Raw genomic sequence first — 25,891 nt, forward strand, 5'->3', positions numbered from 1 at the left:
TCGTAACAATTTAACTTTAAAATATTCATTTTGCCCTTATTGATTTATAACCACACAAACTTTATAATTTATTTTAGATCACAATTTTTTCTAAAATATATATTTTACATTTCGTATCAAATTAAATTACTTCACATAGAATAAAAATAATATATATATTTTTTAAAAAGTGCGAAGTTGAAACTGGACCCAACAAAAAATAAAGGAAAAGAATACGTATGTGTATTTTGAAGATGGTCACTATTCACTAATAAGAAATGAATATTAATAGCACAAATTTAATCAAATATAATGCTAAGTTTAAGTACTTACTAAACTTCATAAAGAGACAAGGTATGTGATGTATGAGTACTGAGTAGCTGCCTAGTAAATTGCACTGAATATAATGATTGATTTTTCTTCTTCTTATCACGCAAAATACCTTAAAGTAAAGTACTCTCGTACTTACATCTCTATCTACCCCCACCCCCCTTAAATACCTACCTTTTCCTAAATCATTTTTGCAAATAAAATAAAGAAAAATAAAAATTTACTTTTATATATCTCCCTTTTTTGTTCTTAGAAATGTCCACAAACCATATTTCTTCAGAAACATTTTGGTGGACCAAAAAACAACAATCTTCAATCCCAAATATGTTTGAGTTTAACCTTAACAACAACATGAGCAACAATACTCATAATGAAGATGATGATGAGCTAGGACAAAGTGAAGACAAATTGGAAGAAATTCCAAGAGATCATTTGTTTGAGAAACCATTAACTCCAAGTGATGTTGGAAAGCTTAACAGGTTAGTAATCCCTAAACAGCACGCTGAGAAGTATTTTCCTCTCAGCGGTAATAATAATAATACGAATAATAACGATGGCGGTACTGAAAAGGGATTATTACTGAGTTTCGAAGATGAGTCAGGAAAATCATGGAGATTTCGATATTCTTATTGGAATAGTAGCCAGAGCTATGTATTGACTAAAGGTTGGAGCCGTTTTGTCAAGGAAAAACGTCTTGATGCTGGTGATATTGTTTTGTTTGACCGACACCGGTCAGAATCTGACCGGTTATTTATAGGGTGGAGGCGGAGGAATACTGCCTCCGCCTCCACCTCCATCTCCACTCCTGCTGCAGTGTATCATAACACTGCAGCAACGGCGGTGACTCGAAATATGGGTGGTGGTGGTGGAGGTGGAAGTGGGTGGGCCCACGTATACTACGGTGGGCATCCTTATCCAAGCGCAGGTGCAGGTCTTCTATACCAACCTGACTGTCTTCATGCAGGTATCATTTTCTTCATATGTACATTACATTCCGTTAAAAAAATAATTTTAATTATATATAAATATTATAATTTTTCGTCGATTGAATCCTTGACTACATTATCCATGTACAATTTGTAATTTTGAGCTATATATAAGTCACTTAATTTCTACTCCTTTTCTGTCTTTCACACTGACAGATTGGAGTTTTGTGAAAATCAGCACACTTTCCAAATACATTGGAGATAATTAATTTTAGAATTGATGTTATTATTTTTGTTATAAATGGCATATGCATAGTAGCCCCCCCAAAAAAAAAAGAATGCAAAAAAATAATAATTTATTTTTAATGGGAAAAGAAATGTTCAATTATACCTATCTTGGTGGCCATAGATCTTGCAAAGAGTTGTATATTTTGTAACATTGCAGAAAGTTTGTTTTGTAGGTTTCTAACAAAGATGATGATATTATTTAACTATTGTATTATAATATAACAAGTGGCTACCTATCTGCATATATAAACAAAAAAAAAAGTACTGTTGTTTTGTGTTTTGTATATCTTATTTAGAGATTCTTGCAAATGCCATATGTTTAGGCGGAGCTACAAAGCGCTGAATCTCAGTGGATCACGATAGCAAAACCATTCAATCACTTACCTTTTCCTATTTGTTGGTGACATAAATATAGGGGGAGGAGCAATGCCGAACCAAACAACAAGTGTGAACAATAACACAAGAAGACACGTGAGGTTGTTTGGGGTTAACTTGGAATGTGAGGCCGATGATTCATCGTGGTCGGAGCCACCCCCGACTCCAGATGGTGGTGGCTCTTCTACATCGAGCCACCACCAGGATCATGGTCGGAGTCAGGATCAAGCTAGCCAACACTATTATCAATACCAATTTCAGTATTCAAAGCCTCATGTTACTGTTTCAGCTGCTGCTTCTTCCTATAATAATAACCATAACAATCACAAGGTACATACATGACTCTTAAATGATTTTATCAATGTAAAGTTTTCTTTTTCTCTTTTTAGACTAATTTAGAAAATTGTTAAAGATGTGACTAGTCTCACTTTTCAACTATGATTTTCCTGTTTCATTTACTGAGACAAATATATACAAAAATCTCTACAGTTACCCTAAGCTAGTTATATTATAAGTATACTATATAGTAGTAATATTTAATTCTAAAACTAGTATGTGCCTAACAAGTGGATTAGTTAAAGCAAGATAAAAGTAATGATAAAAGTCGGTCAAAAAATTAAATTAAAAAAATCTTATGTTTATAGTAAGTAGTCTAGTTGAACAAGTAATGTTCTTTTTTGGAAGCAATCAAATTATTTTTATGCTTTTTTTTAAAAAAAAATGATGATAAAACTTTTTGGAGTAAATTTTTTATTTTTCTTTCTTTACATTTACCTTCCTTTTTCTAGTTTCCAAACAAAAGTTTTTGAATTTTTTAATGTTTTTTATTCTTCTTCTCCTTTTGTTACACCTGTTGAGTCGTGTGAAATGAAAATACCCTGAGGGCTAAGCCTGGCATGCCTTTTAATAATATAGTAGTATGTTATCATGTCAACCATTTCATGTGACCTACTTGGTTTTTTCTTCTTCTTTTTTATTTTATTTTGGGGGGGGTGGGGGTAATGTGGTCCAAACTTCTATAGCTGTAATTTAAAAAAACTTGAAAGGCAGCAAACTACAATGTACCTAATGATATTTATTTTATTTTATTAGTAGTTCAAATAGACTAGAGGGTCAAGATGAATCACTACAAAAAAAAACACTAATTTACTACTGATTTTTCCACTAAAAAATGTTCAAAAACTTTCCATAGATATTTTGATTGAAACAATAAAAAATAGAAAAAAAAATAGTAATATTTTCAAATGAAAAAATTATGAAAGTTTTCACTGTTTTAGTGAGAATTTGTTCCATCATATATTTTTTCAGTGAATTTGTTTAGTGAAAAATGACTTAAAAAATCATGATAAATACATTATAACACAATTTTTTTACTAATTCACAGTGGAAAAACCTTTGTGTCTAATAATAATAATAAACTATACTACATGTTATCTAGTCAACTTTGGTAGTCACCACCAAGAATCTAGTACTACTTTACAACCAAACCAAACTCTTTGCCATTCAAGAATATCTTGAAATAGCACCAAACACATCAAAGACTTCAGCTACTTAGCAATGGACCATTTTAAGCTTGGATAGTGACAATACACATTACTTTTTTTGTGATTGATTGAATCTCAATACTATTCCTTTCCCACCCCATATCTTTTTTAGGTTTGAAGACTTTGGGACCCTAACATTCAAAATTAGGTTTATACAAATAAAACTACATCTAGTAAGTTTCCAAAAGATAATGCTTAGGCTAGTTCAATATAATCTCCATTATTTTTTTAGTTTAGAAAGTGACAATTCATTATTAAAGTCAAATTCTCCTTTATCTATTTTCTAATAAAGGGGCTCTGACTAGAGGTCCAAAAATCAGTAGGAGAGTAGTGACATTCTCACTGCAACAAATAAATGATTTCACAGCAATAATAAGTGTCATTATATTATATTTAAGGGTAATAATAAATATAGGTATTTATAGCCAACACTCTATACATATACTGCTAAAGAATTCACGACTTTGGATGCCATGGCAGTATTTTTTATTATTACGAAATGTCTCTTTTGTTGTGGTATGTTTAGAATCAACATGAAACACTGTCTTGCTTCTGTTAAAGACAGAAAAGCTTAATTTATTTATAATATATAATCTCCTTTTAATGATGCTTTCAACCCTTTTAAACATGTACTTAATTCTTGATTCTTCAAATTGAAGCTTTGCAATTTATTACTAGTAACTAAGCCACCAAATAACCAAATAGTCCACTGCTGGTATGTATTATTTTGTGACTAATTCTTTTTATTTTATTTCTATAGTTTTTGAATGCTCAAACCTCTATGAAATAAATGATGGGATTGCTAATAATTATACTGTACGGCTGTAACAGGATATGAATTTCTCCAGAGATGTCAACCAGATGAGATATCACCAGGGATAAGATCTGTAGATTTGACAACCAGGATTGTCTATTACAGGCACTTGGAATTTATTTTTATTTTTTTCTTTAAAAAATATTCTTGAAAAAATAGGAAAAGAAAATCCTAAAAGGGTAAAAATCCCAGATTTTCTGGCAACTTTCTCCCCCTAGAAAAAGGTAGTATATATCATAAAACTTTTAACACCTATTCCAAGTCCAGAGGGAATTGATAGAATGAAAATATTGGAGGTGAAGCTTTGAAAGAGACTTTAGGGTGTCTGTGGGCCCATCAGATTATAGCCTGAGCAGATGGAGGAATATATATATGGTCAATGTACATTCTATCCTTTACAGACCCCACTTGTGCGATTCCGCTGGATATGTCATTGTATTTTGGTTGCTACTGTGGAGATTCTGCCTGAAGATTTTTGTGAGGGGCTTTCATCCTAATCATGACAATTGACCAAAACTGAAGGATAGTAATAGTAAGACGAAGAAGAAAGATGGTTCTTTTACCAAAGTGGTGATGGTAGTGGTAGTGGGTGGTGGACTTGTCTTGTTATTGGTGATAAGATGGATGTCTGTCACAACCCATTAGTCATTTAGGAGGACAAAAAATATGTTCTTTGCCAACTCTTGAAAGGCAACTAACAGTTTTAACTGCTTTTCTTTCACATGTTGATGCAATGGCATAATACTTTTTGTTCAACAGTAGTAGTAGTAGTATGTATATGTACATTGTACTTTTTGTGTTTTCATGATTCATATGAAAATCTGATGAAAAGACTCATCAATCTTACCTGTGTGAATTGTAAGTTTCATTTGTCACCAACATCAGTCAAATAACCAGATAATCGATATCTTAATAGTTCTAAATCGATAGTCTTCAAAACCAAACCAACTGATATGGAGCGCTATTTAAGAGTATAATTGTAGTTTGAATTCGAATAGTCTTAGAAGTCTCTACTTGTCATAACACTGGCACCATAACTTTGTTGTTTCTAAGCATTTTCTTATTCACTAAATCTCCAATTACATCTTTCTAAGGAAGCAGTTAATATTTTTAAATTGTCTTGGAGAATCCTCACAATCAGCTTTAGAGTTGAATTAGGTTCAAGATTCAATTTTTTTTTTATCCCTCAATGATACTCAAAGAAAAGATGTAGCAAGGTGGCCAGTAATTATCTGCTGATAATTCCAATATTGTCATTTTCTATTTTGACAATAGAAACTGTCCTATATTTCACATTTTTTAGTGTTTTATACGAGTTCATTCATGCATAATCCAGCAAGCAATTACTCCAAAATACAGGAACATTTACGTTTTAGGAAACGCGTATACAACTGAATCGTGAGATATGTGTCCATATTTTTCTATGAAATTCTTGCGGAGTAATAAGCACTTACTTTGGAAGAATATGAGGACAAAGGCACCGCCATTGGAACATGAATACGGCTTTGGAAGCATGTCAATCACTTTCCATATAGCACAGGCTGCAGGCTTTTCATTCTGGCCACATGTCCAAAACACAAGTTGCAAATGAATTGGTAAGAATATAACACTATGCCTAGTTGAATAAATCAACCAAAAGAAGAAAAGTTAGATGAGTATTAGAACTAGTACTTTTTTGTGTCAACAGTGGACCATTAAGAATCAAGAATGAAAAGGATGCCCCATTGACTTCTACTAAGGACTCACAGCAAGATTTTAGTGCTCCTGCAAGTGGGAGAGTGTCACTAGATACACAAACAAAATAGAGGTGGTGGCTTATCACAAGATTGAATGGACTCCTCTTGCAACAATAGTCAATCATCACAGTAACAAAACATCTAATAACAGAATGGACCATTTTCTTCCATTAGTTTTCCTCAAGCTCTACATTTGTAGTATGTTCTTTACCTTTTCTACATGCAAGTGGATCAAATTGCGTTGTTTCAATCAGATGAATACCAAGAGTATGTACCTAGACAACTCTTGATAGGATAATCGAATCACGTGACTTGGTATTCTCCAAACCGGTTGGCAGCTATTTCACACATAATAATTGAAGCTAGCAGTCGAGAATAAGGCCAAAATCACAGTACATGCACTAAAGAAACATAGAATAATTCCTGATTCAGTCTTATGTAGGATCCACGATGATGATAGAACTATAATTTATCGGACATGGTAGAAGATTCTTATTACAATGTGCTCAAATGAAGACCCATGTGCTTGACAGATTTCAATCAAGAGACAAATTCCATGACCCCGCCAACATATACCTAATAAGAACACCCACAAACAGTCACATATGGGTCCGGAACTACAAGTGCTGAAACTATCCTAATGGAAAGCTGATGGCACGTCAAATAAAGATGGCAAGAGATGCACGAACTTTATCAGAGGAGGCTCTAGACACCGAGCAAGACACCTCGATGATAGATTCAAGGGCTAAATCATTATATGCTTTTGCTTTAGAATCTGCAGCACATACTATGGGGAATAAAGTACCAAATAGAAGGCAATATTTGGGTGGAAGTCATTTTCAACTATCTTACATCCAATCCTGGCTCACCTGACCTGTTTCGGTCTAGTCCTGCCTCCTCCATCCAAACTTGAAATCAAACTACAGATTTAACTTCAAGCAACCAATTACTCCAAAAAGCAACTAAAAAGCTCAAATGACAACTCCCTTCCCACATGCATTTGGTGAGGGCTAGGCTTATGTATTTGATCCTGACCTTACACGTTGAGGTTCAATTGATGTCAAGCCAAATCACTTTTACAAACAAGAGCCTCAATGAGTTGAACATGACCATTTGCGATGTAATCTCCTTCCCCCATTTCCCCAATACATACTGAAAGCAAACCACAACAGCATCAGTAATTATGCAGAAGTCCAAAGGTCAAGTTCGTATAGAGTATTTAAGAGAACTCACAACTTTTACTTCGGAGGCCAAGATTGTTCTTTGGCTGCAGAAGTGTCCTTGTGCAATTTAGCATCCTCGTTTTTTCTCCATGACTGTTGAATACCTTCTTGATATCCCACCATGAAACCTTTAAGTGCATCTTTATATGTTGATGCTCTTGTCATGTAAACACGCTGTAATGCTGGTCGTAGTGTCTACCGTCTCCATTCTACCTCTTGCATCCATATCTAGGCTAGAAGAGATGTCAGAGGTTCAGAACTCAAACTAGAAAAGATTTGATCCGAGTTAACTACTCATTGAAGAGACTACAAAAGAAGTCCAACTAATTTATAATAATATTGTATTAGCAAGTATGTGCTATAAGTCAGATTGGAAGAAATAGTTATTCAGAATATGGTTACAAGCGTCTCTAGTAAACTCTCACGGGGTTGTATTATATCCAGGATACATTTAATTCTTGCAGGTTTTTTAATAGCACACTATAACTTTAATATTTAAGACTCAAGGCACTCACTGACCAAAAAGCTACCCGATTGTTCATACCTGAAGACAAATGAATCATAGAATGAGAAGCAACAAAAAATTCATGTAAATTCAGTTGCCTGTCCTCTAGGTTAACCCAGCTTTAAACTTTAAGTCCTGCCTCACTCCCTACTTAAAGTTGTTACAGATGAACTAAAAGAGTATATAGCAGCTGTAGTCCTCTATACAAGTCACTTCTAACAGTCTTAGTAGATAAAATAGGAGAATGAACTCATTGTAATTGTGTTCTTCTATTTTTCAAACTGAGTCAGGTTGAACGGGAGTGAAAGCCTGTGTTAGGATTAATTGAAAAAAAAACTCTACACCCACACTGTGCTTGAGAGCTCTCGAACAGGATGATTTGGAGGTGACTTTCTCTGTGAGCTTTTCATAGACAATATGGCCAGCGGAAGCCTCCACATAAGGTTACTCAGCCCCCTAACCTCCCGTGAACCCCTCTTATGCTACCCTCCTAAAAACACCCAGGAAAAACCCCACCATGCAACCTATACCCCTCAAACCTATTGTATACCATCACGGCGAACTCACGGCTCGTTGATCTGTGGATAAAGTTGATCGTGTGATAGTAATTGTTTTTGGATAAGGTATAGTCCAGAGAATTTATTATATGCTATTGTTGGTAAATTCTCTAATGGATGGATGGAAATACAGGAATTGTGCAAGATCATTCCTACGCAATGTGAGGTGAATTGTAAGATTTTTGTGCAAACTGCAATGGACATGTTCTTATTCGATTGACATTGCTTTAAAATTATGTCCACTTGTTGTCTAAGCGTGCTTACTATCTCAAAGCCAAGGATGGTTTCTGTCAATTGTGTCATCCTTGGTTTGATTCGGAAGAAGAAACTTCCATTGCTATTGCATGGAGTTCCTTCTACTATTTTGCCTCCTAAATTTTTTTGTAAAGGAATCCTAGCTAACTTGCTCCATCAGTTGGGAAGTCATTACATGTTGAAATGGCAACAAAGAACAAAGCAAGGCCAATTTATGTGAGGGTAAAAGTTGAAGTGAATTTACTTGGTGAATTCCCAAAGTGTGCAAATTCAAATTGGTGTGGTGAGGTGTTACTAGAGAGGTAAGAACGAAATAGATAACGGTAAGCATAATTATATGCCTAAACATTGTAAAGAACGCAAATTACAAGGGCATAATATGGTTGTCGAGTCTTACATCCTGAATTAATTGAGGAGACGCAAGGAAATAATGAAGGCAACGGTGATGTTGAGAACAATGGGAAAAGTGTGGAACCAAATGACAAAGGGAAGGCTCCTCCCAAGTGTTAAAGAGTGGATAAGTTTTAAGGAACGTGAGTGATAAATGGAGATGGCAAGAAGCTAGAAGTAAGAAATTTAATGCCCATAGATCTCAAGAACAAAATTCATCGAAGGATGACAATAAGGCTTGTTGGAGTCCCACATCAGTGGGATAATAAGCACCTTGGTCTCGTTATATGGTCTTGGGCAGTTCTCCCCTTAGGAGGTAGCTTTTGGGGCAATCCCAATTCGTTGTTTCCGATGATGGGACCCAGCCTTATATTGTCCATGCTCCAGATGTCCAATCATGGATGTGTGGGGGGTTCGAATCCCATCCTAATAAAGGAACTATGGTTCCTACACAAACTGGGAAATAATTTGCAGCACTTGTTGATGAAGCGGAAAGCCAAGATAGTGATGCAAACTGATAGCATTGGTGGAGGTAATTGATGCCTCAATTGGAAAGGGGAAGGTTAATCCTAATCCTACTGGGATTCAATTGCAGGCAGAGGCTAAGGATTCTAATCGTAAAGGAGCTGAAGTTGTTGGACATGGAGCGGGGAAGACAAAGAATAGGTGCAAAACTCAAAAGATTTAATGATGAATGCATTTTCAAGAATTTAAAGGACCTATTTTGGAGGTCACACACTTGATCAAGAAGGAGCCACATCATGCTCTTTAGCTAATATCTTGTAGCTTGGATGAAACTCCACTTAGAAGTTCCTTTAAATTCTTGAATTTTTGGGCTAAGCACGAGACTTTCCCTGACTTAGTGAGGCAGCATTGGAGGGCATATGTACAAGGGATTTTTTCATCATCTTTCATCACAAATTGAAGAATGTTAAGCAAGTTTCGATAGGGTGGATTAAGGCCACACTGGGGGACACTAATAAAGTCATGAGGTTCAATGAAGAATGTTTAGCAAGCTTTGAGAGGGTGGATTAGGGACACTTAAGGCCACGCTGGGGGACACTAATACAGTTCATACAGTTTCTTTCTTTTGTTATTTGTTATCGTCTGTTATGATATTTAAGTGATCGCACTATTTTACTGATGTTACTATTCCTTGCATGTATGCTGTACACTGCTTTTCTATTAGCGGCATGTTTTCTTCACTATCGTTTTTTCCTTTTCATTACTACTTTGATTTGTTTCACTTGAGTTGAGGGTCTCTCGAAAATAGTCTTTCTACCTCCATGAGGTAGGGGAAAGGTATGCCCTCCCCAGACCCCACTTTGTGGAATTTCACTGGGTATGTTGTTGTTGTTGTTTGTGATGCAGAATCCTTCTAGTATTTTGAATCTTAAACGAGAGACTTTTGCCTTTTTCACTATCATTGCTCTAACAATAGTGTGTGCATCTATAACTCCTAACTAAGCCATCAAATTCATGAAAGCAATTCTAGTCTCAACAGTTTTTTAATGTCTGAACTAGACCTAATATTCTATTTGCAGGTAAACCTAAAGGACTCTGTCTTCATTGTCTCTTTCACAGAGTAGCAAATCACATAAATGATCGATCAGTATTTCTACCCAGGTTACTAAGGCTGTTCAAGGCATACTCGCTAGCTAGTAGATTATAGAGATTTGGAACCAAACTAGCATATCCCACCATTCATATTTCCAGTTACTACAAATGTCAACATGGTATGAAGTCCATGACACAACAGAATTATATAATTAGTTCTTTCCCTATATATGCTTCATACACAAATTTTGCTTCACAAAATTACTAATTGCAGTTAACATACTCCTAGTACATTTGGCATAAATATTTGCCAAACAAAGAGACAGCAACAAGACATGCAATAGTTAGGGGCAGGTAAGGGTCTTAATATTAACGTAAAAAGCAGTTCTGTTTGATGCAAACAAAACGTTTGACATTAGCCACCTACATAATTTTCCACAAGAAAAGAAAGTTTGCACTACAAGAAATTATATTTACGAAATAAGTACTTGCTAACATCTATTTGACAAGCAAGTGTCAGTAATTTCAAAGTAGGAAATCTTCCGACATTTATATTACAATTGGGTGCTTCCTAGATGATGCATGATCCTGGGCTGGGATGCTTCATGCGTGGGCTACCTTTTTGCTATTACAGTTGGTAATTAATTGTGACATTTATTTACGACTATTTTTAAAATCAGCATTATGAGTTTCCAACTCATTTCTTAGGACATATTTAAGAGGGATTGGAAAATTTGGATTGTTGGTCAGACTTGTGCAATCGTCTACAAATTATGAGTGACACTATGATATTGCCATGCTATGAAAGATTGGGAGAGGCTGGTGGAGCCGTGGAGATGAGGGTAAGGAGGAGGGTTTTCAATTAACGAGAACCAGTTCGGTTTCATGACGGGGCGATTACAGAAGAAGATTGGTGGAGCAGTATACGGAAAGAAATAGAGACTTGCATATGGTGTTTAGTGACCTTGAAAAATCATACGACAAAGTTCCGAGAGAAGTTCTATGGAGATGTTTGGAGACCAAAAGTGTTCCAATCATGTACATTAGGACTATTAAGGACACGTTAATGGAGCTAAGACCCGGGTGAGGAGAGGGAGAGGAGACACGGGTCACTTTCCAACGGTAATGGGGTTGCATCAGGGGTCGACTCTTAGCCTGTTTTTATTAGCTTTGGCTATGGATTTTCCGACGCGCACATTCAAGAAAGGTCCTTGATGCATGTTATTTGTCGGTGACATTGTACTGATTAAGGAGATGCATAGCGAAGTTAACGACAAACCTGAGGTGTGGAGATAGATCCTAGAGTCGAAAGGTTTCAAATTGAGCAAGACTAAGACAAAGTACGTGAAGTGCAAGTTCAGTTATGTGCCTCGTGTAGCAGAGAAGGAAGTAAGGTTGGATTCTCAAGTCATCTCCAAGAAAGGGAGTTTCGAGTACCTGGGGAGCTATTATTCGAGGAAACTGACAGATTGACAAGGATGTTACACATCGCACTGATGTGGGGTTGTTAAAATAGAGTCTAGCCCCTGGTGTCTTATGTGATAAAAAGGTGTCACTAAGATTTAATGGTAAGTTCTATAGAGCAATAATTAGACAAACTTTGTCGTATGGGGCAGAGTGTTAGCTAGTCAAGAACTCTCATGTTCAAAAGATAAAATTTGCAAAAATGAGGATGTTAAAATGGATGTGTGGGCTTACTAGGAGAGATATAATCAGAAATGAAGATATTCATGCCAAGGTGGAAGTGGCCATGGACAAGATGCAGAAGTCTAGAATGAGATGGTTTGGGCATGTCAAGAGGAGATGCATGGACGCCCCAGCGAGGAGGTGTGAGAGGTTGACGATAGAGGGACTAAGGAGAGGTAGGGGTAGGCCAAAGAAGTATTGGGGAGAGGTAATCCGAAAGGATATGACGAGCCTTAAGCTTACCTAGGACATGACCCCTGATAGGAAGGCATGGAGGTCGAGGACTGGGGTAGAAGGCTAGTAGTAGATAGTTTTGCACCTGGTTTCTCTAGCTAGTGGTATTAGAATTATTTTTGATATTTTATTATTTTTCTATTACTACTTGTTGTCTCGTATGCCCGTATTTTCGTACTTCCAGTTGTTGCTTATGTCTCTATATGTTGTGTCTTTACTTTCTTTGAGTTGAGGGTCTTTCAAAAACAACCTCCTCTCTAACTGACAAGGTAGAGGTAAGGTACGTGTACACTTTAACCTCCCCAAATCCCACTTGTCGGACCACACTGGGTACGCTGTTGTTGTTACTTACTATTGTATTGAAAAAGTTTCTTTTGCCATTTTTCTTTCAGAAATGAAGTTTTAAATTTTATGTCATTGACATGATACCATAACCATTCAAGCTCAAAGTATATACCTTAATGTCATTCACATAGATAATTTAAACTGAAATCGGATTCTTCAATACAACATTCCTCTATAATTTTGTTTCCCCAAAAATTGGGAATATTTGTAGCCTTCACAACTAAAATTGTGTTAAAGTCAAATAATTTGTCCTAAATCAATCAAATAACCAACCTTGGAAAAATGAGTGATTTCTTCACTTCTTGCAACTCTTCATCCATTTCCTGTCCAATTTGCTTGGTGGAGCTGCACATTCGAAAATCATCTGGTGGAAAATAGAGGCAGGTAAAAGCAGAAGGAAATCTCACCATTTGTATTCAAGTACAGGTCATAACACTCAGGTTCTTCTGATCAATGTAAGACATACTTTTTTCTTCTTTTTTTTTCTTGAAAAGAAAGATGATAACACATTATCAAATGCAAATCCAACAAAAGTCCTTCCTGGTTATAGAGTATACACTATACAGTATAAAACAGAAGGTGCAAGTAGATTTATATACGATAATAAGGAGTATCTAAACCAAGACACTTGTACATGTGAAGTGTACATAATGCACAAGTATTTAAGCACACAATCTTGTATTAAAGCATATGACAAAGTTCATTTTCTTTTTCTCTGTTAAGGTTACACACAAAGTCCACCTTTCTGCTAAGCCAGCTTCCTGTGAGTAAGCCAGTGCTAAAAAAGAGGACTAAAGAAAAGCTAAATATTCATTGATATAGATGCAGTGCCAATTACTTTCTGCCAATTGTAGCGGTGACTGGTAAGCACTTCAATTAATAGTTTGCAGGATTTCTAGAATAGGAAAAGGCTTTTTCTTTAGAGTAAAGACTCTTCACTTGATTCTTTCACCCAGCTCAGCGGATGAGTGGCCGTATTAGACACCTCTTCATCTTACGGCTAGTGTGCTATTTGAGATACTTGAAAATGGGTGTAGCGATAGAATGTTTTGAATCAATAATTCCTCAAGAGTCCTTGGTAGTACATTTAATACAGTTATTCTATACATTAGGCCTCAGCAGTAGTGAAGTATGTAACTGAGAAGCAGACTTTTTAATATTCGGATCTGGTTTACAAATAAAGAATATTGAGATCCAAATGACATCCAAAGTTATAAATTACCCAGGCAAGTTCATAACACCCTTTCAACATCTGATGGTATGAACATGTTCTTTTGCTTTACATCCCACAAACAATACAACACGAAGGATTCAGTCAAAGGCAGTCATATGAATTTTATCAAAATAAGAGAAGATAAGAAGAGTTCAAACATAGCATGACTAACGAGCTAATCTTTGGCAATCCAACTCATTTTGAACTAATAGAAATCCAATTCTTTAACAAAAAGCTCATGAAGTCATAACATTCAATCTAGAATTCTATTATGGAAACACTTACACCTTTCATTTGGAAACAGATTCTTTATATGCTATCATCATCTCAATTCCTCTAAAAACATAGTTATGAGCTAATTAGCATTTTCATCCAAATAATAGTATCTTAACAGTTAAGACGCTCCATTCGTAATATCTAATAATCTTCTCGAGTAGGTCAGTTGATGCATTTCATATAACAATATGTTCATGAAACAATATATACAACTAAAGAATGGGAAGTTCTTCCAAGTTCCAACTAATGAAAATAACTACAACAGATGCAGTATCAGTTGCAGTATGTCTAATATATCAGTCGATCGACTAGCAATACAAAAGCTAAGCATTCCATACCTTGTTTTAGCAATGCAAAAGCTAATCAGTGACCATATCAACACCACATAGAAAAGGTCCTTCCCACCAGAAGCAGAGCTAATAGTCCACATGCGGATTCAGCCTCAAATATATACAAATATTAAATTCAGAATCCATCAAGTTGAAATCATAGCTTCGCCTCTACTGAATTCCCACTTAAAACAGCAGTATGAGAAGCCTGACGAAAAAATCATAATCAACTGTTACTATATAGTATTAGGTTGCTAACGCAAACAAAATATGAGGATTCACAATTAATGAACAACATTACTATTAACCTAGAAATACAATTGAGGAAGCTTACTACCACAGTTTTCTCGATCGATAGATGAAACTGAATGACCGAAAAAGCAGAAACGCCCGCACTTCAGATCTTCCATGCCTGAAATTGCACGTACATACATATAAAAAAGTTGTCAAAATCAAGCTTAGCTGTGGTTTGAGTTTCTCTCTCGGGCAATTTATCAAACACCTTATGCAATCTGCAACTCCAATTTTTTCTTTGAAAACTGAAAGTGAACAACAGACCAGGCGGGAGCAGAATTTGAATTTAATGGAATTCTAATCACGCTATAACTTGTTCCCAATACTAAACATTCGGGCCGAATTCGTAATCAACCCATGGCTCTGCCACGCTAACATTATTCGTAATACTAGTGGTGGAATTAAGATTTTTACTAAGAGAAGAAATAAACATTCAAAGAAGTCAAAGGATATATCTACCATATCTACACCAAAAAAATGATTTTAAATTTTTAATTATATATAAAGAGTGCAATTTTCCACTAATCAAAGTTCATATGAACCCATTTGCCCTATTTGGCTTCGTCAAATGTATGCATGTGGACAGTTTAAATGTCTACATGCAACAACTAAGTTAATAACATAAATATCGGTTGAGACCAAGTTTTCAAAATGATTATTTAAAAGTAAATAAAATAAAGGGTTGGTGATTCTAAATGCTTGATTATGTATATAAAAATTAAAATTATATTTTATAAAAATATACCATTAAAATGATTATTTTAAATATATAAATTGGTCTCATTTGCTTCTCTGTTTGCTCTGTTTTTTATTCATTAGCAACTCGTTCTTTCTCTCTTTTTTAATGGTTACTAATCAACGTCAAATACAATAACGTTTGAAAGAATTTAGTAGGTGGATAGGCTCTTTAAGACTATCAACGTTGTCCTAAGAACTTTCCGTCTTAAAAAACTTTAACATTTAATTTTTATTAAATTCAAAATTTTCTATACACATAATTCTTCAAGTATTTAGATTCACCAATCTTTCAATTTAATTTATTTTATATATTTAAAAATAATCATTCTGTTAAATAGTTAACTTTTGTTAATTTTAAGGATCAAAATCGCACACTTTAAATAATTAAAGATTAAATATGCATAGTCAAATAACACAAGGATATGAAGTGTAATTAAGCAAATTGTAGCTATGAAGCATAATTAAGTTTAATCTCTTTACTATATTTATGAAATTTTCTCCTCTTCTAATTATGTTCATAGTATAATTAACACTAATTAGTCTCCTAATTAAGATTGATTAGGTCCGTGTAAGCAGGGCATGATTAGACGAAGTTATAAATCAAGGTTATCTTTTTACTATTTTCCATCTGTTTAAACTACTTTTTGTGCCTTTATTAAATAATAATGAGTATAATAATATACGATAGCCAAATTTTGGGGCAAAAAGATATTTGTTCTATCGTATTAAGGGTATAATACACAATATTCTTAATAATTATGTCATATATTAGTGTCTTAATAAGAAATCTTCCTTAATAATTATGTCATATATTAGTTATTGAATTAATTTCCAAACAAATTACTCTTTGTCCCAATTTATACACTTACTTTTCTTTTTAATCCGTATTAAAAAAAAAAGACACATTTTTATAATTAGTAACAATTTAACTTTAAAATTTCAATTCTATCCTTAATGAAAATAATTGAAATACACACAAACCTCTCAAACTTATTTCATACCATAAAATTTTGATTAACTCCCCAAATGATACTTAAGGGAGTCATATTTGATTTACGCCAAAAAAGGAAATAATATTACTCAATACACATAAAAAAATTAATTAGAGTATAACTAGGACTCTAATTGTTTTTAATATCTTTTTCTAAATCTTAATTTGAAAGTTTACTTGACCGTGTAAAGAAGTTTTATATACTGACTAGGCACAAAACTTAAACTCAAATCAAATTACATCATATAAATTGAAATCGGAGTAATAATATCCCTATCACCACTCATCCTCCTTTTATATATACATAGCAACAAAACATACCTTTTTAATATATTCTCCTCTTCTCATGGATCTCCCACCACTTTCTCATCAACAAGAAAACAACAACAAGAATAATAATCTCTTGTTCAAATTTGTAAAGAAATATATGTATCATGTATTATTTTTTCTATTTTTATTCTTTTCTTCTATTCTTTTCTACAATTTACTAAGCCCACTTTATCATGACCCTCTCGTAATTGGCAATATTAGTTTTTTTTCCAAAAATTCTACTTGTGATTACTCTTATGGAAAATGGATTTGGGATGAAAAATATGTTGTTGATCAATATAATGAGAATTGTCCTTTCTTGGATCCCGGTTTCCGGTGCCGGAAAAGTGGTCGCCGGGATATGGATTACCGGAAGTGGCGATGGCAACCTCAACATTGTCATCTTCCAAGGTAATAATATTAAGTTTGTTTGAAAATATTTTATATTTAGGTTAATTACTATTTGCATATATGTTCCATGCTTTATTATAATCATTTAAAAAAATATACATATTTTTTTTGTCTTTCTTTTTTGTATGGTTTTCTTTGTTATAACCGTAAACTAATTTCACAAAGTTAGTGGCATACATGTAGTGAAGGGTGACTAGCTGAACACTCTTTATCATACCTTGACTAGTTTCACAAGATAGTGGCGTACATGTAGTAAAGGGTGACCAGTTGAACACTCTTTGTCATACCTTGACTAGTTCCACAAGATAGTGGCGTATATGTAGTAAAGGGTGATCAGTTGAACACCCTTTGTCATACCTTGACTATTCCACAAGATAGTGGCGTACATGTAGTAAAAGTTGACCAGTTGAACACCCTTTGTCATACCTTGACTAGTTTCACAAGATAGTGGCGTACATGTAATAAAGGGTGACCAGTTGAACACCTTTTGTCATAATTTTGAACACTCTTAATGAAATTTCTAGCTTCACTACGGCCACCCATCAAGACTAAAAAATACATGGAAAGAAACCTCCTAGTGTTTTGTCTAACAGAATTGAACTTAAAATCTCATGGTGTACAATGTACTTCATTGACCACTCGATTGAGTTTCAAGTTGTGCAATGTTAACCTTTGAAGATTTCTTAGTTTCGTTAACAAGAGATGAATATAATAATAATATAATGATGAGAATGACAATGCATGTATTGTAATATATATTTCTTGAACTCCTCACCTTCCCTCAAAATAAAACTATTTATTTTTCTTTCACATATACTTAAAGTGATGTGGAATTTGAAAAGGTAACAAATTGAGAAGGACTTTTAGTTTCCTTAGAAGTTATGTCAATGCAACAAAATGGCTAATTCACAAAGCAAGTGTATGTGGCTTCTTTTTTTTTATGGATATATAGTGCTTTCATGTTGTTAGAAATCATGAGGTGTGTAAAAGTTGTAGCTTTATGATTACATTCACCCTAATTTGTTATGCCTTTTCACACTGAGTGCGTATTAAGATCATTGCCAAATGGATCTTAATATTCACAGTTTACTAATGTTTGTGAACATTAGTAATTGGGTTGCTAGAGGCAACTTTGGCAATGATATTGGGCAAATCGTTTGTCTGACTTGAATATGGTTAATTCAGAGAATCACGTTTGCAATAAATTTTAATGTATGGAAATTAAATTCTAACCTGTAACTACAAACAAAATATGAAGAAAGAAGAAGTAATAAACAATGTAGATACAATTATGATTCTTTTTACTGAATTTTCTTTTTATTTCTCTCTTGATTCTTCTCTTTGCATTTTCTTCGTGATTCCAGAGGTGCTGAACTCTTCTCTTTGATATTTCTAAGGTACATAGGATGATTTGAACCTCCTTAAAATTCATATCAAGGGCCGCTTTATTTTTCTCTTTAAATTTTCTTCGATATTTCCAAGGTAGGATGATTTAGACCTCAAGGAGGGTCTTGTGATATGATTTGGGCCTCAAGGAATATTTTGTAATCTACTTGAAGTATTTGAATGACAAGTAGAGTCTGGTCATATCTTGATCTCTTTATATCGAGACGTCGATTTAAGAAAAATATATTATCCTATGCATAGACATGAACTAGAGTTTAGAAAATTTTGAGTTTTAAACTATGGTTCTTTGTGAGTAACATTTTATTATTGCAGGTTCAATGCAAAGGATTTCCTCGAACGTAGTCGAAATGGTCGAATAGTGTTTGCTGGAGATTCAATTGGAAGAAACCAATGGGAATCTATGATATGTATGTTAGCACAAGGTGTATCTAACCAATCCACCATATATGAAGAATTTGGAAACCCCATAACCAAACACAGAGGTTATCTCTCTATGAAATTTCAAGAGTACAATCTTACTGTTGAATATTACAGAGTACCTTTCCTCGTAGTCGTTGATCGTCCTCCCGCGAATGCATCGAAAGAAGTGAGAGGAGTGATCAGACTTGATAAGCTGCACTGGTATTTCACAAAGTGGGTTGATGCAGATGTAATTATATTCAATGCTGGACATTGGTGGAATGAAGACAAAACTATTAACATGTATGAATCCCAAGTGCTTTAGCAATAATCAAATATATCTGGATTCTTTGACCATAAGAACTTCACCAATCACTAACATTACACAAATGTATTGCAGGGGCATCCATTTCCAGGAAGGAACAACGGTGAACATGACGATGGATGTTGTGGAAGCTTTTCAAAGATCCTTGAATACTTGGGCGTCGTGGGTGATTCAAAATACCAAGCCTGAAAAGAGTCACATCTTCTTCCGCAGCGTTTCACCAGTACACTACAGGTAAGTACTTTGTAGGAACTAATCAGTTGCAATACAAATACAGTATACTAACTGACGCTAGTGGAACTGAATTTGGTTAAATTGATTTGCAGGGATGGAGCATGGAATGAAGGTGGCCATTGCCACACAAATACAGCACCAGAAACAGACTATACCAAGCTGGAGAATGAGCCAACCAACAATATATTCATTTCTGAGGTAGTTGAGAAAATGCAAAATACAAGAAGAAACATGACCTTCCTAAACATCACATATCTAAGTGAGTTCAGGAAAGATGGTCACCCTTCAGAATATCGTGAACCTGGCACCCCGGCTGGTGCACCACAAGACTGCAGCCACTGGTGCCTACCGGGAGTGCCAGACTCTTGGAATGAACTTCTTTACGCCTATCTACTGTTGAATGGATATAGAACCAAGTTGAAATGAATTTGACGGTAGAACTATATGATTAGCTGTTTTCGTATGCTTTAACCTGGGCTATTCATCAGCCTTTTCAGTTGGATTCACCTCAGTTTCCATTTCCTTGACTTTCTCAAGCTGCCTTAGGAGGTCTAATCTGTCTGGTCCATACGTAGAAGGTATCTGCCAAAAAGGAAATCAACCAGTTAACACAGCAGATAGGCTCACTAAATTTGACAGGAAATTCATGATCAACTACACACCAGAGATGGCATATATCTTTGAATTGCAGCCAACATAGCAGCATGCCCAACTGCTGTAACCTGCAAGAAAAACTATCCCATGTCAGCGTGCACTGAATCAAGCTACACGAGTAAAAGAGATGCTGCAATCACGTAGCAGGTGTGGAAGGAGAGAGAGAGCTTGAGCTTTGTTCAAATGGGCTATTTTTCTAATTGCAACTCAGCGGAAGACCTTCAAACTAGTTGATTGGGCATCAACAACTATGCACTTATTGTTACTAATAGCTTCATTGCACTTAGTAATATATTTTACAAGCTTGAAAAACCATGACACTCGGGGAATAATCAATGGGTTTCATTGCCAGTTAAAGGTCCATGTCTTCAATTACAGTTAGTATCCTCAGTTCAATACAGATCTTGGACATGCGTGACAATGAAACTGTTTAAGAAACAGAAAATAAAAATAAGCAGAATTTCAATCTTTTTGGAATATGAACTATCGCTGTCTAATCAGCAAGTTCTGTGGAGCTTGAACTTTTTTGCCTGATAAAGAACAATGGAATAGAAGTATAGAACTACTTACAGGGAGAAGCATAAGAAATCCAATAGGTACGACTGATGCCAAGTCAGTAAAAGTTCTCCGCAATGCTTGCTTCTCTTTTTCTGTCAACTCATCCCCTACTATGGACCTCCGAAGTAGCCCTAGAGCTGCAGCAACATCGATAGCGAGAAGCTGAGTTCCTTGCAAAACATCCTGGACATGGAAAATCCTTATTACTCTATCTGAGAGTCTTAATAGACAACTATGAATTCTTACTACTAACTGCTCCTGCAGATAAGGTGCTGAGTCATGGTTTCCAACAGAATAGTAAGACATGGAATCAGGAATACATGTGTAGTGTAATCTCTAAACTCTAAATTATAAACTCTACTTTGAATGCTTATAAGAACTCCGCTCCCTCCACGTACAACAATAAAGACCCAGAACAGGAAGGTCCGGACCAAATGGAGGCAGGTAATCAAAACACACAAAGTACTATAAAAAGAAAGAAGAAAACGAGCACTAGCTATAAGAACAAGAATAGTCGATTAAAAAGTAAACAATTATCTAATAGTAATAAGCCCATGGAGGAACCCAAACCGAATGCAATTCCATACATATTGATCGAAGTTCTCTTTCTTAGACAATTAGTGGAGTTCAAAGCTAATTAAATGGGCCACATGTCTATCCCCATACCCATGTTATTTTCTCAAAGGTAAATCCACGAAAATGAAGTTACAAAGCAAAGGAAAAAACCACACTATGGCTCTATTCAGTTGACATATGATGCAATACATAAAACAGAAGAAAATAGATCAAGAGCATAATACCGTGCTAGTTTCTTTCAGTTTGTCCAATGATTTCTCAATAACACTCTCTTTTTTCTTCTGAAGAACCAATTGAGTTCTTTCAGCTCCTGCAGAATGTTTGGAAGTGCGATCTGCCTTCTGACTTTCCTCCTAGAGTAGAGTGCACCAACAACAAGCTAATAAATTTTCAGGGATATAATAAACAGATCATGTATCTCAGAAACATCACTCTCTGGAAAAAATGGAAATATATAGAAAATGAACTCAAAACAAATGAAGTTGGGTCATTGATAATTATGGGATTCTAACAAAATATGATTACAGAACTATAAGATTAGAACTCCACATAGAACATAAAATAAGAGTATCAATCTCTACCTACGTCATATACACATTAAACATGGAAGTTTTCTTCGACTTAGAAAAGAATTGGAAGTTGAACCTCTTACATAAGAGTTTGTCCATTTATTTTATGGGAATCAATATTGACAAAAGGTCTATACCTGGTGACATAGGCCATCACATTATTAAGCATAAAATAAGATGATCATAATTTTACCACTGTTCAAGTATTATCACAACAGTAGTTACAAATAGACAGAAATAAAGATTATAGAACAAAAAATCAGTTTTTAATGAATATATTTTACTGCTTTCATCCATGTTCAACAAGATGAATGGAGTGGACGGATATATGTCAATTAACGGGACTACTTATGTATCATCATTATTCGGTTAGTTGTCATTATAATCAGTACAGCCTAAAAAGTTTATACTGAAATTGGAAGAGTAGAGTCTCAATAAATATTAACAAACTTCACATTATGGAACTTGAAAGAGCCAAAAAGATAGCGAAATAAAAAGACAGTGCATCTTACAACATGCTCGACACAGGCCTTATACAGCAGTTAGAAAATACCTCCTCATATTCATATTGATCAGCACTTCTTTGAACCCGCTTCTCCAGTTCCATTAGCTCACTCCTTAGTAGTTCAAACCTTCGAACTTCATTTGACTTTGAATCCATAATGCCTGTACTCTCTGATGGTTCATCATCACCCTGCACTTAAAGAATGATTCTCAGTGACTTGGAAGATAAAATCATCTCTAACAAGTTTACAGAAATTTGAATTATAGAAGAAATTGAACAAATGACCAGCGTAAGGAGGAGAAAGCATGTGCAACAGTGACACAGAAGCAATTTCATTAATGGGCAAGTAGTCTCAAGAAGAGACAGTACGCAGTAAAAGGGTTACACAATGCAAGATGTCACTGCTTACATTTCAGGTGAACATAATCATCGGAAAAAGTGATATATGCTCCTTGCTTGACAACTCTTCACTGAACCTTGTTATTACTTGCTTTCCATAAAATTACACAGGTTTCCAGTGATCCATGCTTCAGTTTCTCTAATGAAAAATCTAACGACAAATTAAGCTAAAGTCTTGAATTGCGAAAATATTTGCCTAGTCAATTATTTGAGCAATATGGAATATCTTTTACACAGACTGAAGTTCTAACCCACCCATTTCATTCACCAAACAAAAAACAAAAGCAAGCATTTCCAGCTTCTTGAAGTACTGAAACACGATGGGTAGTTTACATCACCAAAAGGAGAACTAGCCATGACTAACGAGCTAATCTATCACTAATGGTTGATAACAAGCATTTGAGCATGTATCTGAACTTTGCATTATTTGTATTTAATAAAGGAGGTGTCCAAGACAACTTTCTTGCACCTCGATCATTCCACCGTACTTGCTAACTCCAACGTACCAGGTAACTTTGTCCACTAAAGCTTACGCAGATAGGAAAAAATCACCTAACATAGTTGTCTCTCTGCTAATATTTAACCCTTGGGTTTTTAAATTTCGTCCACTTTATTGACCACTAAGTCACACCCTTGAGTCATAACTTAACTTTTTTTTTTATAATGTGAGTCATACCTTGACTTCGCATTATTTGCGAGTTCAAAGTAAGCCCATTTATTTATCCAGACTGAAAGCTAGAGCAATATGAAGTAATTAATAGTTTTTGACCCATCTCAAAGTTGCATGTGGAGGGGAAAGGAGGTACCACTCCATAGTATGAAATCAAAGTGTAAAAGAGGCAGATCAATGAATGGTGTTACTTGAGAATAACGTCAAGTTTGGTTCTAGTATAAAAGAGCTAAGAGAAGGACAAAATGCTCCCGCTCTCCAAATCATGAATTCCAGATGTAAAACTAATGAAGATGATGAAAACAGTATATTTAAGAATAAGCACAAAATTTGGTTCTTCTACAGACAGAGCAAAGGAAAGGACTATGTTCTCTCTCACACACATACAACCACAGGAATAACTTATGCATAGAAGAAACACTTTTTGCAGAGAACGGGCAGTGCAAGAGAAATTAGAGAAGAGAAAGAAGGAAGCAGGTACATCCTTTTACTTTCACAAAAGATGAATAAATCATTAAAACAAATCTATCCAATCCCTTTTGCAGATCAAAGAATGATATTCATCATTTCACTACTTATTAGTATTGAGAGCCATAAAACATCACTCTAACACATACATAATTGAGAAGCATGTTCAGTGTTCAAAATCTATGGCACTGAATTCATCTATCCATAGGGGAAAAACAGTTATAGTTGGATTCAAGTGACATATCAATGTCATATAACTGCAAATTAGATGGTACATGTTGGTCAGAAGCTCTACAATAGTCTTTTAAAGGATAAAACCCTGGAAATTCCTGGAAATCCATACCATAAACTATTCAACAGTTTTTGATTTACCAAAAACACTGGGAAACCTAAATCATACAAACTATTCAACAGCTTCTGAACGTACAATAGGATGCATAGAGGAGATCATTTGCAACCTAGAAGGAAAAACTAAGAGGAGAGAAATGGAGCAACGTTAGCTCCTGTTAAGCCTATTACGTAGTAAAGTATTATCAAACTCCCAATAGTTTGAGACCCAAAAGGCTTTGATCTTAAATTAATCAACGACATCCCAATCAAAGAACCTAACGAATTTGAGATCAGAAATATTACTAAAAACAAGGATTTGCAAACATAGATGCCAAACTTAAAAAAGAAGTCTAAAATATACAATGGTAAAAGGTAGGCAAAGAGACAGTTCAAAGGTATACAATATCATTAGGTGTCGATGATGCCTGGTCTACTGATTTGCTAGGTTGACGTCCTACAAAGCTCCATAATCCCTGTATCCTAGCACAAGAATCCACAATAATAAAATTATGTGTGTCGGGGGGAATTAGCATAATAACAACGCATAATATTGGTACTAAGGGGCATGCTTGGCCTTTATCTTCACAGCCCAAAATAAGAAAAAGAGGTGGGAATACCTGTTGTTCCCACTCCTATTTTGACCATCCTTGTTGTCCTTGCGTTTAGAGAACTGTTGCTCGTCACTACTTGATGATGTAGACATAGTAGCATCTTCCTCCTAGTTCATACATGCATCCACTTCAGAGTATTTCGGATTTTTTTAATTAAGAGTGCAGAGTTTTGTTCACTACAGCACATAATTTGTCCTAAAGACTCTAAAAGATGCAAAAGTTGGCTTAATTGCCTTATGCATGCAAGACGAGCAACCTGAAGATGATTATATGCATTTTCCATGGAAAGAACTCACCATTTTGTGCTCTGCAAGGGATAAATTTGGTTTTCTTTTCCCCATTATGCAGTGACGATTTTCTTTATTAGTCAAGATAACAAGCTTGGAACTTCTTAAATTCAATGAGTACTTGAAATAGCAGCAGCATTGCTACACTAAGCTTTGGCTTATTTGTTGGAAGTACAGAAACTAAAAAAAGCTTTCCAAAGATCTAACTTCATATATTAACATAACGTGTTAAGTCAGAAAGACAATCTGGTGACAAAATGATCCCCTTTTGTAGGCACCTACTCATTTGTACGCCCTCTTATTTTCTGGTGTTACTGATATAATGTCAAGTTTCACCAAGGAAACTTGCCATGCCAAGCTAAGGGGGATCAAAGCTAATTTGTAAGTAATGATGTGACCTTTTTAAGTTAGCAGCCTATCATCACTCCATTTATGCCTTTGTATCTTAATAAGTTTTGGCAAGTTTACAGAGTTGTCTATGTATTCTGCCAAAGAAACCCACATAAATCAACAGAAGAATTTTATTTTATGTTGAAGTCCCCATCTCTTTCTTTCCCAGCAACAACAAATAACCAGTTGTACCCCCCCCCCCCC

At 35.1% G+C, this 25,891-nt stretch overlaps 4 protein-coding genes and 1 long non-coding RNA gene across 7 annotated transcripts in view; 3 read left to right on the forward strand and 2 right to left on the reverse strand.

Annotated features, from left to right (window-relative positions):
* The first annotated feature begins 495 nt into the window (after nucleotides 1-495).
* On the forward strand, nucleotides 496-5,121 carry LOC125871497 (B3 domain-containing protein At2g36080-like). Its single transcript, XM_049552101.1, has 3 exons — nucleotides 496-1,273; nucleotides 1,939-2,228; nucleotides 4,274-5,121. Exons 1-3 carry the CDS (start codon nucleotides 565-567, stop codon nucleotides 4,322-4,324), a joined length of 1,050 nt encoding a protein of 349 aa, XP_049408058.1. The 5' UTR covers nucleotides 496-564; the 3' UTR covers nucleotides 4,325-5,121.
* A 1,888-nt stretch (nucleotides 5,122-7,009) lies between these two features.
* Nucleotides 7,010-15,268, reverse strand: LOC125871881 (uncharacterized). Its single transcript, XR_007447052.1, has 5 exons — nucleotides 14,897-15,268; nucleotides 14,572-14,770; nucleotides 13,018-13,108; nucleotides 7,226-7,448; nucleotides 7,010-7,144 (listed from the first exon to the last, which is right to left on the reverse strand). It is a non-coding gene; the product is annotated as an uncharacterized LOC125871881 (long non-coding RNA).
* A 1,658-nt stretch (nucleotides 15,269-16,926) lies between these two features.
* On the forward strand, nucleotides 16,927-19,791 carry LOC125870256 (protein trichome birefringence-like 8). The gene is made up of 2 exons (XM_049550645.1): nucleotides 16,927-17,305; nucleotides 19,025-19,791. Exons 1-2 carry the CDS (start codon nucleotides 16,932-16,934, stop codon nucleotides 19,434-19,436), a joined length of 786 nt encoding a protein of 261 aa, XP_049406602.1. The 5' UTR covers nucleotides 16,927-16,931; the 3' UTR covers nucleotides 19,437-19,791.
* On the forward strand, nucleotides 19,501-20,096 carry LOC125870060 (protein trichome birefringence-like 8). The gene is made up of 2 exons (XM_049550426.1): nucleotides 19,501-19,670; nucleotides 19,763-20,096. Exons 1-2 carry the CDS (start codon nucleotides 19,501-19,503, stop codon nucleotides 20,094-20,096), a joined length of 504 nt encoding a protein of 167 aa, XP_049406383.1.
* Nucleotides 19,827-25,891, reverse strand: part of LOC125870255 (uncharacterized) — an 18,049-nt gene continuing 11,984 nt past the window's right edge. Inside the window, exons 12-18 of one of the 3 annotated variants that reach the window (XM_049550642.1) lie at nucleotides 25,017-25,117; nucleotides 24,801-24,879; nucleotides 22,581-22,721; nucleotides 21,683-21,811; nucleotides 20,895-21,065; nucleotides 20,333-20,392; nucleotides 19,827-20,252 (exon numbers count right to left, since the gene is read on the reverse strand). In XM_049550642.1, the coding sequence (XP_049406599.1) occupies nucleotides 20,148-20,252; nucleotides 20,333-20,392; nucleotides 20,895-21,065; nucleotides 21,683-21,811; nucleotides 22,581-22,721; nucleotides 24,801-24,879; nucleotides 25,017-25,117 (786 nt within the window). In that variant the 3' untranslated portion in view covers nucleotides 19,827-20,147. Of the gene's footprint in view, nucleotides 20,253-20,332; nucleotides 20,393-20,894; nucleotides 21,066-21,682; nucleotides 21,812-22,579; nucleotides 22,722-24,800; nucleotides 24,880-25,016; nucleotides 25,118-25,891 lie in introns of those variants that run through there. The other 2 variants (XM_049550643.1, XR_007446878.1) reach the window with 2 other exon arrangements.

This window comes from Solanum stenotomum, chromosome 7, assembly GCF_019186545.1.
Source record: "Solanum stenotomum isolate F172 chromosome 7, ASM1918654v1, whole genome shotgun sequence".
Lineage (NCBI taxonomy): Eukaryota > Viridiplantae > Streptophyta > Magnoliopsida > Solanales > Solanaceae > Solanum > Solanum stenotomum.